This window comes from Ascaphus truei, unplaced genomic scaffold (assembly GCF_040206685.1).
Source record: "Ascaphus truei isolate aAscTru1 unplaced genomic scaffold, aAscTru1.hap1 HAP1_SCAFFOLD_865, whole genome shotgun sequence".
NCBI lineage: Eukaryota > Metazoa > Chordata > Amphibia > Anura > Ascaphidae > Ascaphus > Ascaphus truei.
The window spans coordinates 11,630-28,673 of NW_027457204.1; the positions used below are offsets into that span (position 1 = coordinate 11,630).

A 17,044-nucleotide genomic window follows, 5' to 3' on the forward strand; every position below is an offset into this window, starting at 1 on the left:
ACTGTACGAATCTTAAATGGATGAAACCCGACCTTTCTTCTTTTGAAGTCGCCATGAGCAAACATACCGGCAAAAGCTGGAAGCACCGGCTAATATCCTCTTGTATCTCCCGGAGGAGGGGCTGTGCGAAAAATGCCATCCTCATTATTTAATGTTTGCCTTATCGAATTCTTGGTTCGGGGAAAATTTGAAGAATTCATATTTTTCAATTATATAGTCGGAAATCTCTGCTAAAGTCGCCTTCTTACCTGTCCCAGCATTAATTGCAGAAAATATGAGAAATGTGTAACTACATTTTGGTTTGGTATAAGTACTTGACATGATGTCCATTCACCAAGTGCAGGAATAGTACTGTAGAATAACGGGACAAGCATTGTGTATACTGTGGAGATTTTAATTATGAAACGCCTAAATTTGATAACGTCTTCAGCGACCAAGGTCAATTTACACTGGATGACTGTTGTAGCCACTCTTTTTAAAACTCTAAAGGGGAATGGGACCGCTCATCCTATAATGTACATTAGGTAATTAGTATGGACAGGTGCTTTAAGGGACAAAATGGCATATATTGTCGGTGTGATCCAAGAAGGATCGAAAAGAATCCCCAAAATGTAGCAATCTCTGCCGGAAAATATTACTCTGGATAACAGTGATCCAACAGGAGGAAATTACCTGTATATAACTATATAGGGAATTGATAGCCCTAGTAGTACCACTAAGTCCAAAGAAAAATAATAAAGTTTTATTCAAGTAAATACTTATTAAAAACACATACACATCATTCAAAACTTGTTTAAAAAAAAACCCGTTCAGAGGTGGCTGGTGTGGTCAGTATTCTTGCTGGATTGTCTCTATTAGTATAATCCTGCTGACTCACATACATCCATATCGGTATTGTCTATTAATAACCGAAGTAGAATTGTGATCCTGTAGAGGGTATCTGCTATTATGAACTGATTAGTTTCAGACAGTGTACACACAGGCTAATAAGGTATCTATTTGTCTTTACACAGAAAGTTGTCCTATTGATGTTACTATATATCAGAGTGTGTACTAGTATTGAAACATTCTTGTATACACATTAGCCATATATGGATACTGATCAGTAGCGCATAGTAAAAGGACAGACTGTATTATTAGTTGCAGGGATAAACCAAGTGATCACGGCGGATCATACACAATTTACACTGGATGACTGTTGAAGCCACTCTTTTTATCTAGTTTTTAAACACCTGCAAATTGACTACACACAACTCACTATTTGCCCTGTGCAAATGGATTCACTATTGCCATCTGGCGGAAACACGCAGAACTGCACCCAAACAAATCACAATCACATTAATCACGGAAAATCAACAACGGTAAACAGGCGTGCGATTAGCAGCGTTCATGGAAGATTAACGAGTGAATGCCACGTGGAATACAGCAGACTTTATGAAAACAGCACAGAGAAATCATCGAATAATGGCCGCTGCATCTGTAACTCCCGGTCAAGGGATTTCAGCATCTCCGGAAGAAAGAGAGCGGTGGTGTCAGGAACTTCATGCCGATTTGAGTTCCAGGACATTTCGGGCTAAGTCCCGATCAACCTAAAGACTTTGTTTTATGTTCTATTTCACCTAGGAAAGTCTATTGTTTTGTAGCCCATACCCCCAGTAAGTGTGTTTTCTTCTGTATTTTGTAACCCACGGTGTGTACGTCTGTTTCTATGGAATAAATGACAATTTGTTTAACTATCTTGTTTTGCTCAGTGAATTATCCCAATAAAAAGGTGTAAATACCTGGTCCCCGTGACAGCTACTGAGTGTAATGTGGTGCGTTTTACCTGTTGGCTCACAGGAGGCCTGATCCTCCGCTGCTGGGAGCCTGAGGTGTACCTGGTTTATTCCAGTGACAGCGCCTCCACCTGCGAAGCATCCTGGCAGCACCAGATAGCCCCTTCACAGGACCCAATCCAATGAGCACACACATGGGTATAATATAACAGGTTTACTGAACTCAGAACTAACACCCACACAGTAAGCACAACATGCAGGCCTCGCGCAGCCTTACACATACACGGTATCCCACTGTCCAACCACCTAGTCTACATCCCGGTAAGGTTTTCCCCAACGTACTGAGGTGCCCTGGGCACCTAACCACCACAGTAGCAAACACAACCCAAAGTGTGTGCAGCGCTGGCCACAGTATGTACAGTATAGTTGTGCACTTGTTGTAGTACCTGCCCAGGCTCTCCAGCACCAAGGTACTGCCGAACAATAACAGGATCCGCTGATCCAGCATCGTCGTCGTATGCGGCATCTGCCTCTACGTGTCCCACCATGAAGAGAGTCTCTTTATATTGTGGTGGTGATCTGGTCCCAGACCACTGGACGCAATGACTGTGTAGTGTCTCCGCTGAGTCCCTCACTATATACACTAATGGGGCACCTCCAAGCTATTTGGGTCTAGGGCCTATCTGGGGCATCAAGGGGCAAACTAGGCCTAGACTCAGAGCCACTGACTCCTGAGGCACTCCCTACTTGTCCTGCTCCCCAGCTCTGACTAAGCGCGCGGTCCCAGCGCGCCAAAATGTATCTCTCTGTGCAGGGGATATCTGCAGCCTATTGGCTGTTGCGTACCAGCTGGTCCTGTATCCCCAGTGGCTGCTGGGGGTTGTAGTTCCCCTGCAGAGTCTAACTGTAATGGACACCACTCCAGTGAATACCCTGCGCATGCGCACCTCTCCCATAATGGCCGGCGCACCTCAGGGAACTATGCGCATGCATGAAACCTCACAGCGCATGCATACGCAAGATGGCAGCTCCCTGCGAAGGAAGCCACCGTGGACTCTCCTGACTGCCCGCAGGCTCCTGTACCTTCTCCCACATACCGCCACATTCGCCCCAGCTTCCGCTGCCAGCCGCCAAGTAAGGGGTTCAAGGGGGACTTAGGGGGGACCCAGACTATATATTTATGCTTGAAATCTTCATTGAGCACTTTTATTGTACACTAGCTGAGAGACCCGGCGTTGCCCGGGATGTAATTTTTTTTGGGGGGGGCGTACGACAGGGTTAGGCTTCCCCCCCCCCCTTGACAGCTAGGTGGGTGACTGAGTTGACTGAGTGTGTGGGTGACTGTGTGGGTGGGTGGGTGACACTTGACTGAGTGGGTGGGTGGGCTGGTGACTGAGTGGGTGACTTTGGGTCGGTGACTGGGTGGGTGACTTTGGGTCGGTTTGACTTTGGGTCGGTGGGTGGGTGACTTTGGGTCGGTGGGTGGGTGACTTTGGGTCGGTGGGTGTGTGACTTTGGGTCGGTGGGTGGGTGACTTTGGGTCGGTGGGTGGGTGACTTTGGGTCGGTGGGTGGGTGACTTTGGGTTGGTGGGTGGGTGACTTTGGGTCGGTGGGTGGGTGACTTTGGGTCGGTTTGACTTTGGGTCGGTGGGTGGGTGACTTTGGGTCAGTGGGTGACTTTGGGTCGGTGGTTGGGTGGGTGAGTTGGGTCGGGGGGTGGATGACTTTGGGTCGGTGGGTGGGTGACTTTGGGTCGGTGGGTGGGTGACTTTGGGTGGGTGGGTGACACTTTGGATGACTCTGGGTTGGTGGGTGGGTGACTTTGGGTGGGTGGGTGACTTTGGGTGGGTGGGTGACTTTGGGTCGGTGGGTGGGTCGGTGACTGGGTGACTTTTTCAGTGTCGGTGACTGGGTGGGTCAGTGACTGGGGTCGGTGAGTGGGTGGGTCAGTGAGTGGGTAGGTGGGGTCGGTGAGTGGGTGGGTGGGGTCGGTGAGTGGGTGGGTGGGGTCAGTGACTGGGTGGGTGGTTTTGGGTGAGACTGGGTGGGTGAGTGTGAGACTGAATGGGTGGGTGAGTGTGAGACTGAATGGGTGGGTGAGTGTGAGACTGAATGGGTGGGTGAGTGTGAGACTGAATGGGTGGGTGAGTGGGAGACTGAATGGGTGGGTGAGTGGGAGACTGAATGGGTGGGTGGGTGGGTGAGTGGGAGACTGAATGGGTGGGTGAGTGGGAGATTGAATGGGTGGGTGAGTGGGAAACTGAATGGGTGGATGAGTGGGAAACTGAATGGGTGGATGAGTGGGAAACTGAATAGGTGGGTGAGTGGGAAACTGAATGGGTGGGTGAGTGGGAAACTGAATGGGTGGGTGAGTGGGAGACTGAGTGGGAGACTGAGTGGGAGAGTGGGTGGGAGACTGACTGGGTGGGAGACTGACTGGGTGGGAGACTGACTGGGTGAGTGGGAGACTGACTGGGTGAGTGGGAGACTGACTGGGTGGGTGAGTGGGGGACTGACTGGGTGGGTGAGTGGGAGACTGACTGGGTGGGTGAGTGGGAGACTGGGTGGGTGGGTGAGTGGGTGACTGACTGGGTGGGTGAATGGGTGACTGACTGGGTGGGTGAGTGGGTGACTGACTGGGTGGGTGAGTGGGTGACTGACTGGTTGGGTGAGTGGGTGACTGACTGGGTGGGTGAGTGGGTGACTGACTGGGTGGGTGAGTGGGTGACTGACTGGGTGGGTGAGTGGGTGACTGACTGGGTGGGTGAGTGGGTGACTGACTGGGTGGGTGAGTGGATGACTGACTGGGTGCATGAGTGGGTGACTGACTGGGTGGGTGAGTGGGTGACTGGGTGGGTGACTGACTGGGTGGGTGAGTGGGTGACTGACTGGGTGGGTGAGTGGGTGACTGGGTGGGTGACTGACTGACTGACTGAATGGGTGGGTGACTGGGTGACTGACTGAATGGGTGACTGAATGGGTGGGTGACTGAGTGACTGGGTGGGTGACTGAGTGACTGGGTGGGTGACTGAGTGACTGGGTGGGTGGGTGAGTGGGTGGGTGGGTGACTGAGTTGACTGGGTGGGTGACTGGGTGAAAGTGACTGGGTGGGTGTGTGGGTGGGTGACTGGGTTGGGTGGGTGACTGGGTGGGTGACTGGGTGGGTGACTGGGTGGGTGACTGGGTGGGTGGGTGGGTGAATTGACTGAGTGAGTGGGTGGGTGACTGAGTGAGTGGGTGGGTGACTGAGTGAGTGGGTGGGTGACTAAGTGAGTTTTTGGGTGACTAAGTGAGTGGGTGGGTGGGTTATTGAGTGGGTGGGTGACTGAGTGGGAGGGTGGGTGACTGAGTGAGTGGGTGGGTGACTGGGTGAAAGTGACTGGGTGGGTGACTGAGTGGGTGGGTGGGTGACTGAGTGGGTGGGTGACTGAGTGAGTGGGTGGGTGACTGGGTGGGTGGGTGACTGGGTGAAAGTGACTGGGTGGGTGTGTGGGTGACTGGGTGGGTGACTGGGTGACAGTGCGTGGGTGGGAGACGGTGGGTGACTTACCTTGACCCCGTGGCATCTGGCTGGGGCAGGAGGTGAGTTCGGGAAGCTGGGGGGGCAAGAGTGGCAGGAGACCCGCGCCGCGCTTCCCCTCCGTCCGGGAGCCGGCGCACGTGATGGGGAGTCCCGCGCCGCGCTTCCCCTCTGTCCGGGAGCCGGCGCACGTGAGGGGGAGTCCCGCGCCGCACTTCCCCTCTCCGGTAGCGGCGCACGTGAGGGGGAGTCCCGCGCCGCGCTTCCCCTCCGTTCGGGAGCCGGCGCACGTGAGGGGGAGTCCCGCGCCGCGCTTCCCCTCTCCGGTAGCGGCGCACGTGAGGGGGAGTCCCGCGCCGCGCTTCCCCTCCGTCCGGGATCCGGCGCACGTGAGGGGGAGTCCCGCGCCGCGCTTCCCCTCTCCGGTAGCGGCGCACGTGAGGGGGAGAGCAGGAGGCCCGGCCCGCGCTTCCCCTCTCCGGTACCGGCGCACGTGAGGGAGAGAGCAAAAGGCCCGGGCCGCGCTTCCCCTCTACGGTAGCGGCGCACGTGAGGGGGAGAGCAGGAGGCCCGGGCCGCGAGGGGGGAGGAGCCTGGAGTTTGCTGCTGAGCAGGAGGGCCGCGGCGCACGGTGAGGGTGATGGTGCGGCTGGGGATGTTGCGGAGCGTGGGTATTTGGGTGAGGTGGGGGGAGAGAGTGAGGGGCACCGGGAGAGGAGGGGGGTGTGTGTGTGTGTGTGTGAGGGGGGGGTGTGTGTGTGAGGGGGGGGGGGTGTGAGGGGTGTGTGTGTGTGTGTGTGTGTGTGTGTGTGTGTGTGTGTGTGTGTGTGTGTGTGTGTGTGTGTGTGTGTGTGTGTGTGTGTGTGTGTGTGTGTGTGTGTGTGTGTGTGTGTGTGTGTGTGTGTGTGTGTGTGTGTGTGTGTTTTTGCCCGTCACTCTGCCTCAGGCCAATGAGAGGTGCGGGGGCGGGCAGGCCAAGGGACCAATGAGATTGCCGCTAGGGACGCAGACATACAGTGCTTTCAGAAATATAAAGTAGATGGGTAGAACGAAGGGTTAAAACAGCCGAGCTCACAGTTGGAATGTGTTGCATTATTAGTAATGGATAAAATGGTTACATTCTTTCCCTCCGTGTTTGGTTTACAGATCATATATTTTGTTATTGACGATGTCACTCGCTATCTCTGGAAAGAAACAAAGCAACAAGTAACCTGTTCTCTGATTATGTCCGTGTTCTGAAATGTTATTATCTGGTTTTCAATGCAAGGAATAAAAGGTGAAAGGTCAAAACATTAAAACCCACATCTCTTTGTACATCTTAATTCCTCCTTTTTCTAATTCCTTGAAATCCCCGACTCTCCCCCCCACATAGTGACATACACAGGAACATGAGTATATAATCCTGGCTCCTCTGCTTGGGGAGAACATTATCTCTCCTTGAGCCTCAGAGACATTGTTACCCTGTGAGACATCACCCACCAGGAACACGCAAAGATGAACACGATCTAGCTGTTTGAGGGTCCAAACTTTCAGGGGACCAAGTCAATCTCCCTAAGTGAGAGTACTCCAGACCTGTCAACAAAAAAAATTATGAAGAGAGGCTCATCCCTGCGAGTCACTGGGGACCCCTGGATAGTCTTCACAGAGATAAACTATGGCGGGGACTTTGAAATGTATGAGGAAGGAGAGCATGCCATTATCCCTGAATTCCATAACAAAATCGCCTCTGTGAAGGTCATCAAAGGTGGTCTGTCTAACCACAAGATCAATCTGTATGTGGACAAGGACTATAAGGGTGTCGTGACCACCCTGCTGAACACACAGCCCAAAATATCATGGTCAGGCATGGATAACAAGATCTCATCTCACAAAGTGGAGTCAGGAGCCTGGATCCTGTATGACAAGGAATATTTCCAAGGAAAGATGATGGCTGCCGTGGCTGGAGATAACGTACCAAACTACTCTACTATTCAATGGGATGACAAGTTGAAATCTCTGAAGCCCTTCACGTCATAATAAAGAGATGTCCCAGTGCATGAGCAGCCAACACAGAGCCTCCAGATCCCTGCACACTCCTCTCTCTGCTCCCAGGGAATGGCAGGGAAAGCACCGAGCACACCGCCAGCCTGTCCCGTCTGATTCCTGCACGCTGCTCCAAGGGCTGGCAGGGAAAGCACTGAGCACACCGCCAGCCTGTCCCGTCTGATTCCTGCACGCTGCTCCCAGGGACTAGCAGGGAAAGCACCGAGCACACCGCCAGCCTGTCCTGCCTGATCCCTGCACACTCTGCTCCCAGGGAATAGCAGGGAAAGCACCGAGCACACCGCCAGCCTGTCCTGCCTGATCCCTGCACACTCTGCTCCCAGGGACTGGCAGGGAAAGCACCGAGCACACCGCCAGCCTGTCCTGCCTGATCCCTGCACGCTGCTCCAAGGGACTGGCAGGGAAAGCACCGAGCACACCGCCAGCCTGTCCTGCCTGATCCCTGCACACTGTGCACCCAGGGACTGGTAGGGAAAGCACCGAGCACACCGCCAGCCTGTCCTGCCTGATCCCTGTACACTGTGCACCCAGGGACTGGCAGGGAAAGCACAGAGCACACCGCCAGCCTGTCCTGCCTGATCCCTGCACACTGCTCCCAGGGAATGGCAGGGAAAGCACCGAGCACACCGCCAGCCTGTCCTGCCTGATCCCTGCACGCTGCTCCCAGGGAATGGCAGGGAAAGCACCGAGCACACCGCCAGCCTGTCCTGCCTGATCCCTGCACGCTGCTCCCAGGGACTGGCAGGGAAAGCACCGAGCACACCGCCAGCCTGTCCTGCCTGATCCCTGCACACTGTGCACCCAGGGAATGGCAGGGAAAGCACCGAGCACACCGCCAGCCTGTCCTGCCTGATCCCTGCACGCTGCTCCCAGGGAATGGCAGGGAAAGCACCGAGCACACCGCCAGCCTGTCCTGCCTGATCCCTGCACACTCTGCTCCCAGGGAATGGCAGGGAAAGCACCGAGTACACCGCCAGCCTGTCCTGCCTGATCCCTGCTTTCTGCTGAAGATTGGGAAGCCCCTGAACCCCTCTTATTCTCCCACTGATCTGCCCTTACCTTCTAATTCTGCTGTAATCATAATAATAAACCTTTCTGAGAGCAGTGACGTCTCCCTGTGTCTCTGGGTGTAAGTACAGGTGTGTGTGTGTGTGTGTGTGTGTGTGTGTGTGTGTGTGTGTGTGTGTGTGTGTGTGTGTGTGTGTGTGTGTGTGTGTGTGTGTGTATGTGAGCGTGTGTGTGTGTGTGCGTGTGTATGTGTGTGTGTATATGTGTGTATATATGTGTGTATATATGTGTGTTAAAGTGTGTGTATAAGAATGAATGTGTGAATATATGGAATAGCAGCATTATGAGTTGTATTAGGAAATGTATTAATCTAGCAGCAAAATAGATAGTAAGGTATCTGGGTATATATACCTGTGTATAGTGTATAAAGGGCTACTTCTGCAGTCTCCTTATATAGGGGGAATGTGATCATTGATAATATTTACATTTATTTTGTGCAATCAGAACAATATATTTATTTTCTATAGGTGCAACTAAACACATCTGAAATGAAATATGTAAGTGTGTACAGTATATTATTTATTTATAAATTATTTTACCAGGAAGTAATACAGTGAGAGTTACCTCTCGTTTTCAAGTATGTCCTGGGCACAGAGTTAAGACAAATAATACACGGTTACAAATACAGTTACATAATGAGCAGGGTATACATTATATACAAGACATTGCATGCACAGATAATGTATGTCAGCGTTTCCCAAACATTTTTTTTCCGTGACCCGGTTATTTTTTAACTTTTCCTTCGTGACCCACTAAAAATGTTATCGCCTATACTGGCCTATAGGTAAAATAAAACAGATATGAATGTCCATACAGTTTTCATATATTCTCCTAATCACCTCTATTCTCTTCCCCCCCCCCCCCATCTCCCTCTGACCTACAAAGACGCACACAATCACTGACCTACAGACACTCACACAGACAGACCTGCACAGACACAGCTACTGCTGGCCTGCACAGATACACACACAGCCACTTATAAACACACACACACACACACACTCCCCTACACACACACACACACACACTCACACACAGTGGAATACAGAGGCAGCGACGGATGTGAGTGACTGGGGGGGGGGCAGGGGAGAGAGGAAAGGCCGCCGATCCGAGCAGGTGCACCCCCGCTACCACCTCCTATCACGCCGGGAGGGCAGCCACAGGGAGCGGGGACCAGGGGGGGGGGAGGGGACACACAACGCGCCCAGCCTCGCTGCGACCCGGCAATTTTGCTTCCGTGGCCCGGTGCCGGGTCGCGACCCACCATTTGGGAAACGCTGATGTATGTTATATAACCCCATTCCTCACTGCCCGATAATTCCCCCCACTCATACTGTGGTTATAGTATCTGCGTTGGAAGGACTCTCATATGTAATTCCCGTTACATAGTCATAAACAACCTATAATATGGTACAGTACCGTACAATACAAGTACAGGAAAATAACATATATATACAGGACCAATACATTACCACACATCTACAGGACCAATACATTACCATTCATATACAGGACCAATACATTACCATTCATATAAAGGACCAATACATTACCATACATATACAGAAACAATACATTACCATATATCTACAGGACCAATACATTACCATATAATACATCTACAGGACCAATACATTACCATTCATATACAGGACCAATACATTACCATATAATACATCTACAGGACCAATACATTACCATTCATATACAGGACCAATACATTACCATACATCTACAGGACCAATGCATTACCATACATCTACAGGACCAATACATTACCATACATCTACAGGACCAATACATTACCATATAATACATCTACAGGACCAATACATTACCATACATCTACAGGAACAATACATTACCATACATCTACAGGACCAATACATTACCATACATATACAGGACCAATACATTACCATATAATACATCTACAGGACCAATACATTACCATACATCTACAGGACCAATACATTACCATACATATCCAGGACCAATACATTGCCATACATATCCAGGACCAATTCATTACCATATAATACATCTACAGGACCAATACATTACCATACATCTACAGTACCAATAAATTACCATTCATATAAAGGACCAATACATTACCATACATATACAGGAACAATACATTAACATATATATGCAGGACCAATACATTACCATATATCTACAGGACCAATACATTACCATATAATACATCACATTATTATACATTACCAATACATTACCATTCATATACAGGAACAATACATTACCATATATCTACAGGACCAATACATTACCATACATCTAAAGGACCATTACATTACCATTCATATACAGGAACAATACATTACCATACATATCCAGGACCAATACATTACCAAACATCTACAGTACCAATAAATTACCATTCATATAAAGGACCAACACATTACCATACATATACAGGACCAATACATTACCATACATATACAGGACCAATACATTACCATACATCTACAGGACCAATACATTACCATATATCTACAGAACCAATACATTACCATACATCAACAAGACCAATACATTACCATATAATACATATACAGGACCAATACATTACCATACATATACAGGACTAATACATTGCCATACATATACAGGACTAATATATTACCATACATCTACAGGACTAATACATTACCATACATCAACAGGACCAATACATTACCATATAATATATATACAGGACTAATACATTACCATATATCTACAGAACCAATACAGTACCATACATATACAGGACCAATACGTTACCATATAATACATATAAAGGACCAAAACATTACCATATTATACATACACATGACCAATACATTACCATACATCTACAGGACCAATACATTGCCAAACATCTACAGGACTAATACTGTACATTACCATACATCTACAGGACCAATACATTACCATACATATACAGGACCAATACATTGTCAAACATCTACAGGATTTATACAGTACATTACCATACAATACATCTACAGGACCAATACACTACGATACATCTACAGGACCAGTACATTGCCATACATAGAAAGGGCCAATATGTTACCAAATAATGCATATACAGGACCAATACATTTCCATACATCTATAGGACCAATATATTATCATTTAATACATACACAGGACCAATGTTTTACCATACATCTACAGGACCAATACATTACCATTCATATAAAGGACCAATGCATTACCATACATCTACAGGACCAATACATTACCATACATCTACAGGACCAATAAATTACCATACATATACAGGACCAATACATTACCATACATCTACAGGACCATACATTACCATATAATACATATAAAGGACCAATACATTACCATATAATACATATACAGGACCAATACATTACCATATAATACATATACAGGACCAAAACATTACCATACATCTACAGGACCAATACATTACCATACATCTAAAGGACCAATACATTACCATACATCTACAGGACAAATACATTACCTTACATCTACAGGACCAATACATTAACATACATCTACAGGACAAATACATTACCATACATATACAGGACCAATACATTACCATACATATACAGGACCAATACATTACCATACATCAACAGGACCAATACATTACCATACATCAACAGGACCAATACATTACCATACATCAACAGGACAAATACATTACCATGCATCTACAGGACCAATACATTACCATATAATATATATACAGGACCAATACATTACCATACATCTACAGGACCAATACATTATCATACATATAAAGGACCAATACATTACCATACTGTCACGGTAGCTATGACAGGGTATAATACAAACCAAATACTGGGTTGAACTGAACGAGGCTTAGATATAATAAAATATATTTATTCCTTAAAATAGGTGAACACGAGGCGCATGCGTGAAGGACACGGGAATGGTAGCTTAAGTGTCTAGCTCCGTGCTGCGCTTACTATCGAACACATTAAAAACACCCGAAAATTAAAAATTTAGCTACACAAAACTCAGGCATCCTAAATAAACATCCCAGGATGGCCCCGAAAAAACCAGGCTCCCAAAAAATGCCAAAATCAGCGGATGTCAGGGCTTATTTCGGAGGAGCTGGCACGAGTGGGGGCTTAGAGGAAATGGCACGGTCCTCGAATCCAGACACTGATACCGAACTGGAAGGAGAGGAGGAAGGCCCCAGCAATCAAGCGTTACTGCCTGTTAGGAGATGTGATTTTGAATGACTGTACAACCATTTAAAGTCACTCCTGCAGGAAGAAATCAAGGAGGTAAAGAGAGAAGTCGTGAAACTGGGCTCAAGAACAGATGACTTGGAGAAGAAGAAGGATCAAACTATGAAAGTGGTTGTATTGTATTGTATGTCTTTATTTATATAGCGCCATTAGTGTACATAGCGCTTCACAGTAGTAATACATGTGGTAATCAAATAAATAATAGATAATATAAATAACAGATCATGGGAATAAGTGCTTTAGACATAAAAGTAACATTTCGGAAGAGGAGTCCCTTCCCCGAGGAGCTTACAGTCTAATTGGTAGGTAGGTAGAACGTACAGAGACAGTAGGAGGGAATTCTGGTAAGTGCGTCTGCAGGGGGCCAAGCTTTATGTATCGTGTTCAGAATATCCACAGTGCTATTCATATGCTTCTTTAAGCAAGTGTGTCTTAAGGTGGGTCTTAAAGGTGGATAGAGAGGGTGCTAGTCGGGTACTGAGGGGAAGGGCATTCCAGAGGTGTGGGGCAGTCAGTGAAAAAGGTTTAAGGCGGGAGAGGGCTTTAGATACAAAGGGGGTAGAAAGAAGACATCCTTGAGAAGAACGCAAGAGTCTGGATGGTACATACCGAGAAATTAGGGATGAGATGTAAGCAGGGGCAGAAGAATGTAAAGCTTTAAAAGTGAGGAGAAGAATGGAGTGTGAGATGCGGGATTTGATCGAAAGCCAGGAGAGGGATTTCATGAGGGGAGATGCTGAGACAGATCTAGGAAAGAGTAGAGTGATTCTGGCAGCAGCATTTAGGATAGATTGTAGGGGAGACAGGTGAGAGGCAGGAAGGCCAGACAGCAGGAGGTTACAATAATCAAGACGGGAGAGAATGAGGTCCTGAGTCAGAGTTTTAGCAGTCGAACAATAGAGGAAAGGGCGTATCTTTGTTATATTGCGGAGGAAAACCCGACAAGAAAACTGGGGACCTACAGCGGCAAATTGATGAGCTGCGGGAGAGACAAGAGGACGCGATAGACGGAACAATCTCCGGATCCGGGGGGTCTCTGAAGAGGTAGGGGACTGCACAGAGTACATCACAAAATGGCTGGAGTCCCTGCTCCCCGACTTCAGCAAGGACGCCCTAGCCCTTGATCGGTGCCACAGAGCCCTCCGTTCGTGCCCAGTGCAGAATGAGCAGCCGCGCGACATCATAGTAAGGCTGCACTTCTTCACCAACAAAGAAGCTATACTGCGGCAAACACGGCCCCTACCAGCTGTGGAATATGAGGGTAATAAAATGCTCATTTTTCAAGACCTCTCCCGGCCACGCTACTCAGACGCCGCAACCTGTTCCCCATAACGAAGGTCCTACGCGACCAAAATGTGCATTACAGATGGACCTTCCCGTTCGGGTTGCTGGTGGCGAGGAACGGGAGGGCCATCACAATGAGGGATCCCACAGAGGGGCCGGAGTTCCTGGCGAAGTTAGACCTGAGGGAAGCTCCCACACAAGTGGTGGAGGAGGCAGAAGCATTGGAGCCGGAATGGAGCGGAGGGAACGGCTCGCCCAAAGCCAAAGGGAAAAAGCGCTGACAAGGCACTGCTTAAAGCTTACAAGGGCGCACGGTTTGCTCTGAAGAAGTTACACCGGTTGGTGTGTAGTTTTGTTGTTCTCTTTGTTTTCTAAAACTGTCTGCCCGTTGTGCCAGGATGCCCTCCAAATAAAAGTTTTGGGCCACTCACACCTTTGCTGCATACAGAACTGCCCGTTAAAAGAGCCCCCAAATGTCACATGGAAGACCTCCAACTAAATGCTGCAGTGTCAAAGGAGGAAAAAAAGAAAAAAGAAACAAAAAGGGGAAATAGAAAAAGAAACCCCTGCAAAAATAAGAAGATTATGGCTTACCTTCAATCACAGGAAGATGGCGGCGGTGTTGGAGAGCGGAGAGAGCCAGCGTGAGGCACAAAACAAGGAAGGACCCCAAGGGTGGGAAGAGAGAGCGCGCGCCCCATCCCCCTCGTGGCAGAGTGGCATCCAAAATGGCGGCCGGAACAAGAAGCCGGATATCGTCATCAGGCCGAGCCGAGATGGAAGACGCCATCTTGGAGGAGGCAGCTGGGACAGGAACGACGGTCGATGACATCATCAGGGGGGGACACAAAGCTCCGGAAACCACCAGAGGGACAGCGCCGATCCCTCAGAGCACGAGCGAGGCGAAGGGTCGTCGCTGGACCAAGAGAGGAGAGGGGCGAGAGGAGAAGGGGGGAGCTAGAAAGAAGGGAGAGTGAGAGGAGGGAAGAATCGTAGGAAGCAAGCGGTAGCAGAGGCTAGGAGTGCAGCTGAGATAGCTTGATAGGGAGACCGCAGGTGAGGGGAAGAGGTAGTAACCGAGGGTAGGGGGAGGTAGTCGAAGGTGGGGAGAGGTGACAGAGAGAGGAAGGAGAGGATAAGGGGAAGATGAGAGAGCCGGATACGGGAAACGTGGGAGGTAGAGCAAGTTAAACAGAAGGGGGAAGTAGGTTAAAGGAAGGCAGAGGACATTGATGGAGGGGGATGAAGGGGAGGATAGAAAGGGAGGGAGAAGGACGGAGTAGAAGGACAGGGCGACAAGGGAGGACGGAGGAGGCTGAAAATGAGAGGACGTCATTGAAGGTAGGGGGAAGTGAAGGAGGGCGGTGGATGATCAGGACAAGAGGAGGTCTACGATCAGGAGGATAAGCTAAGAAGGCGGTAAAGTAGAGTCAGAAGGAAGCAATAAAAGTGATAAAGAGAGATATGGAGGGATAGGCATAACAAGAGGCCGAGACAAGGGACGGTCCAAGTGCAGCTGAGACGGAAAAAAGGAAGTAGTGGGGGAGAGAGGAAGCGACCACCACGGGGCGGGCACAGGGGGGCAGACGGTGGATTAGGAGGGACATGGCAATTTTCTGTCAGATAACATCAACTCAGGCAGGCAGCAAAAGGCAACAGCAGGCTGACAGGCAGGCGGGTCTGCAGACAGTTGCAATCCTAAGTTATGGGTTTGAATTCGTTTATACGAAAGGGTGTATATAGAGCGCAGACACGGGGTTGGAGCCGAGTGGACTACCCCGGAGTCGGCATGAGTCTCAACTGGGCCGAGGAGGGGGAGGGGCCCCCAGAACCGGATGAAGTCCTTTGGGGAATGGGTTGGGGGTGCGGAAGGGGATTCGCGAGAGCCTTCATCCCAAAGGCAATAGACTTGGCTATGGGACAGGGACGTCCTAGAGCCGATGACACAGTATATTATGTTTATATGTATTCATGTTGTTTTTCCTTTGTTGTCTCCCCTGGTGTTCTTTCCTTCTGTATCACTTTCCCCCACCACATGCCCTCTCCCCCCGGCGGTGCAAAAGTGGAAGGCGACAACAATACGGGAGATGCAGAGAGCGGGATCTCTACGCCGTCCGGAGGAATCAGAATGGCCCAGAAGGACACCGACGGAATCAGGTTACGATTAAAGCACAATGAATAACGAGGTCAGGTGTATTTCTCACAACGTCAAGGGTTTTAATAGTCCTGCGAAGCGCAAGTTAGCCCTCAGGGATTACAAAAGACATAAAGCTGACTTTCTCTTTCTCCAGGAGACCCACTTCTCCAGAGATAGCTTCCCAAAATTTATTGATATGGACTTCCAAACAGTACATTTAGCGTCCGCTCAGGTGAAAAAAAGGGGAGTGCTATAGCCATCCACAACAGGATAGCTTTCACGGTAGAGAAAAAGGTGGCAGACAGAGAGGGCAGGTTTCTGATTTTAGTGGGATCAATCCAGGGGAAGCCTCTCACACTGGCATCAGTATATGCACCTTGTGAACCATCAGCAGACTTCTTTTCCCTTTTCTTCTGGAAATTACACAAGGAAGCCAAGGGAAATATGATTGTAGCGGGGGACCTTAACAGGACAATGAACCCCAAAATGGACCGGTGCACAGCATCTAGTCTCCCCCCTAAGCTTGATGTTCAACAAATCATCCATGGGCTAAGAGATTGCCAATTGGTAGATATCTGGCGGGAGCAGCACCCACAGAGCAGAGGCTACACCTTCTTCTCCCACCCACACAACCGATACAGCCGGCTAGACTACTTCCTGGTATCCAATTGACTGGTCCCAGTGGTTACTAGACAGACCGGGAGCAAACTGGAGATTAAACGAATTGTTACTAAAAATCCCAAACATTCAGAAAGAAATCGGAGAGAGGATCGTGGAATTTTTCTCTGAGAACGTGGGGAGTGTCTCATCACACACCACACTGTGGGAGGCCCATAAGGCTACCCTCAGAGGTTCGCTCATGTGCCTAGCAGCTAGGCGCAGGAGAGAATAGGAGAGTCAGATAAAAATCTTACAGGAGAAATTGGCGGTCCAAACAGA

The 17,044-nt window shown here is 49.1% G+C and overlaps 1 protein-coding gene across 1 annotated transcript; it reads left to right on the forward strand.

The window, feature by feature from the left end:
* Positions 1–6,886: 6,886 nt before the first annotated feature.
* Positions 6,887–7,312, forward strand: LOC142486436 (epidermal differentiation-specific protein-like). The gene has a single exon (XM_075585029.1). The coding sequence runs from the start codon at positions 6,887–6,889 to the stop codon at positions 7,310–7,312; it is 426 nt and encodes a 141-aa protein (XP_075441144.1).
* The last annotated feature ends 9,732 nt before the right edge of the window (positions 7,313–17,044 follow it).

Excerpts from the sequence above, each read along its gene's own strand:
- LOC142486436 (XM_075585029.1), top strand. The coding sequence starts at position 6,887 with ATGAAGAGAGGCTCATCCCTGCGAGTCACTGGGGACCCCTGGATAGTC.